The 3087-nt window shown below is 52.4% G+C and overlaps 1 protein-coding gene across 1 annotated transcript in view; it reads right to left on the bottom strand.

Annotated features, from left to right (window-relative positions):
- The window catches only part of LOC106815477, a 13743-nt gene that overhangs the window by 1566 nt on the left and 9090 nt on the right, over positions 1–3087 (bottom strand). The window contains exons 3-5 of the mRNA XM_014819942.1: positions 1650–1801; positions 819–977; positions 212–364 (exon numbers count right to left, since the gene is read on the bottom strand). Coding sequence (XP_014675428.1) covers positions 212–364; positions 819–977; positions 1650–1801 — 464 coding nt within the window. The remainder of the gene's footprint in view (positions 1–211; positions 365–818; positions 978–1649; positions 1802–3087) is intronic.

Here is a 3087-nt window from a genome sequence, read left to right as displayed (position 1 = left end):
AAGTTAGAGAGAGAGAGAGAGAGAGAGAGAGAGAGAGAGAGAGAGAGAGAGAAAGAGTGAGAGAGAGGGAGGGAGATAGATAGATAGATAGATAGATAGATAGATAGAATAATCAATCGATAGAGAGATAGAGAGATAGTGAGAAAGAGATTGAGCGAGAGAGAGCGCTCGCTCGCTCGCGCGCTCGCGAGAGAGCCAGACAGCACTCTACCTGACAGCGCGCCTGCCTGCTCTTCCTCACGGACTGCGGCGTCGCGTCGACGTTCGACTCCGGCAGCAGATGTAGCAGCTCCTCCGAAATCCTCTGATATGGTTCGATTGGCAGCTCCAGAAGATGCTGCAGGCGGTTCAGCTCTTTGTCCAGCTGTGAGGGAGACAGCGTCGAGACGGTCAGGATTCAGTCGATTGTGAGTCGCTTTTAGTTAATTGGTTTATTTATCCACTTCGTGTTAATTAAAACCGATTGCATCGTCGTCTTTTATTTTTTTAAACATTTTTTTCGTGTTTTTTTCGGTACAGTCGTTAGGCGCATTATCCTATCAATATCTTAAATCAGAGAGCGAGGCTATCATCGTCGCCATCGTCATCATCATAATCATTATCATCTCCATCATCATTATCACCATCATCATTATCATCACCATCATCATCATCGTCGTCGTCGCTGTCGCCATCATTAACGTCGGCTCTGCCATCATAGCCGTCGGCATCAGAACCAATAACATCAACCTGACAACGAGAGGGACGTCCGATCATCAACCCCCCCCCACCCCACCCAGTGACGGTTGCCGTGGGAACCCGCCTCTCTCCATTCGCACCTGCGTGAGTTCTCGCTTGTAGACCCTGTTCTGCACCTCTGCGCGGTAGAGCAGCTCTCTGCGGTCCTCGCCCGCGAAGCGCCGCGTCCTGCTCTCCATCTTGAGACCGGTTGCTTCGAGCACGGGATCGCCGTCAGGACACTTGACTATCGTGAGTATCTACGGGCAGCAGCCGCGTGAAAAATACGGATTACCGCTACGCAGGAATTAACCGTCATCGGCGCAGCCGTCCGAGCGTGACAATGTTGAACTGAAGGAAATGCCGTTTTATTAGTATTTTTATTTGTTTTGTTTTTAGGTTAGGTCGGTCAGGTTTGAACGATTTGTACGTTTTTTTTCTAAGCGCGCACGCCAGCATGTTGTCTTCGCTGCTAAGCATTGCCTTCAGAATGTCATATCCCGGCAGGGATTGGTTAGAGCTGCCTGTCGATCATGCCAGATGGTGAGATCAATTGGAGGTTCAATGAGAAATGATGCTAGTTGATTTTAAGGTACGTTGTTTTTACGGTAAGCTAGGTTGAGGCCACCTAGTCGTAATCCTTATTAGCCACAACAGGCGCTTAACGACATACCGGCAATAATAAATTTGCACGAAACATAATAAATACAACAAATAAAAGCTACAGATATATTCACCTTTGGCACAAACGTGAAGCACGAAGTAACGGTAGTTGGTCAATCAATATAATTCAACATACAGCGATACAAAATTTTTTTTTTTAATATACTCGCATTTAGTACAAACGTAAAGCGTAGAGTTGCGATAGTTGGTCACTCAATAAACTTGTTTTAAAATACATGGGTACAAATAATAATTACACATATACTCGCCTTTGGCACAAACGTGAAGCACAGAGTAACGGTGGTTGAGAGAAGTATGAGTGACGCTATCAGCACGTACACCAGCGTATGCTCCTTCATCACTATGTTCGATATGACTACGACGATGATGCTGATGATGACGACGTTATACACGCTCATCCCTGCGCAGCGGGGGAAAACATACATGTACACACACTCGGTTTTATAGATTTACCACTAACTATTTTACTACTGTTTTATTAGTAACGCGTTCCAGCGGTAGTGCGCTAGTGTGCTTTTATTACAGTGGGTTAATTACACGCGGTGCGCTACAGTGTCCCGACGGATAAGGCAGCTACTTGGCTCATCTCCTAACCCTAATATGTTTACGGCACCTGATATTATTATGTTATGTGAATAAATGCGCGCACACGCGCACGCACGCTCCACCGCACATACACACGCACGCACACACGCTCGCGCGCATGCACCGCACGTACCACCGCATATGCACACGCACGCACACACGCTCGCGCGCATGCACGTACCACCGCACATGCACACGCACGCACCACCGTACATGCACACGCACGTACCACCGCACATACACACGCACGTACCACCGCACATGCACACGCACGTACCCCCGCACATGCACACGCACGCACCACCGCACATGCACACGCACGCACACACGCTCGCGCTCATGCACGTACCACCGCACATGCACACGCACGTACCCCCGCACATGCACACGCACGCACCACCGCACATGCACACGCACGCACACACGCTCGCGCTCATGCACGTACCACCGCACATGCACACGCACGTACCCCCGCACATGCACACGCACGCACCACCGCACATGCACACGCACGCACACACGCTCGCGCTCATGCACGTACCACCGCACATGCACACGCACGTACCCCCGCACATGCACACGCACGCACCACCGCACATGCACACGCACGCACACACGCTCGCGCTCATGCACGTACCACCGCACATGCACACGCACGCACACACGCTCGCGCGCATGCATGTACCACCGCACATACACACGCACGCGCACACGCTCGCGCGCATGCACGTACCACCGCACATGCACACGCACGCACCACCGTACATGCACACGCACGTACCACCGCACATACACACGCACGTACCACCGCACATGCACACGCATGCACACACACACGCGCGCATGCACGTACCACCGCACATGCACACGCACGTACCCCCGCACATGCACACGCACGCACACACGCTCGCGCGCATGCATGTACCACCGCACATGCACACGCACGCACACACGCTCGCGCGCATGCACGTACCACCGCACATGCACACGCACGTACCACCGCACATGCACACGCACGTACCCCCGCACATGCACACGCACGCACCACCGCACATGCACACGCACGCACACACGCTCGCGCTCATGCACGTACCACCGCAC

Source organism: Priapulus caudatus, unplaced genomic scaffold (genome assembly GCF_000485595.1).
Source record: "Priapulus caudatus unplaced genomic scaffold, Priapulus_caudatus-5.0.1 Scaffold29, whole genome shotgun sequence".
Classification (NCBI taxonomy): Eukaryota; Metazoa; Priapulida; class Priapulimorpha; order Priapulimorphida; family Priapulidae; genus Priapulus; species Priapulus caudatus.
Note: the sequence above shows the minus strand (reverse complement) of the source record. Positions and strands in the feature narration are given on the sequence as shown.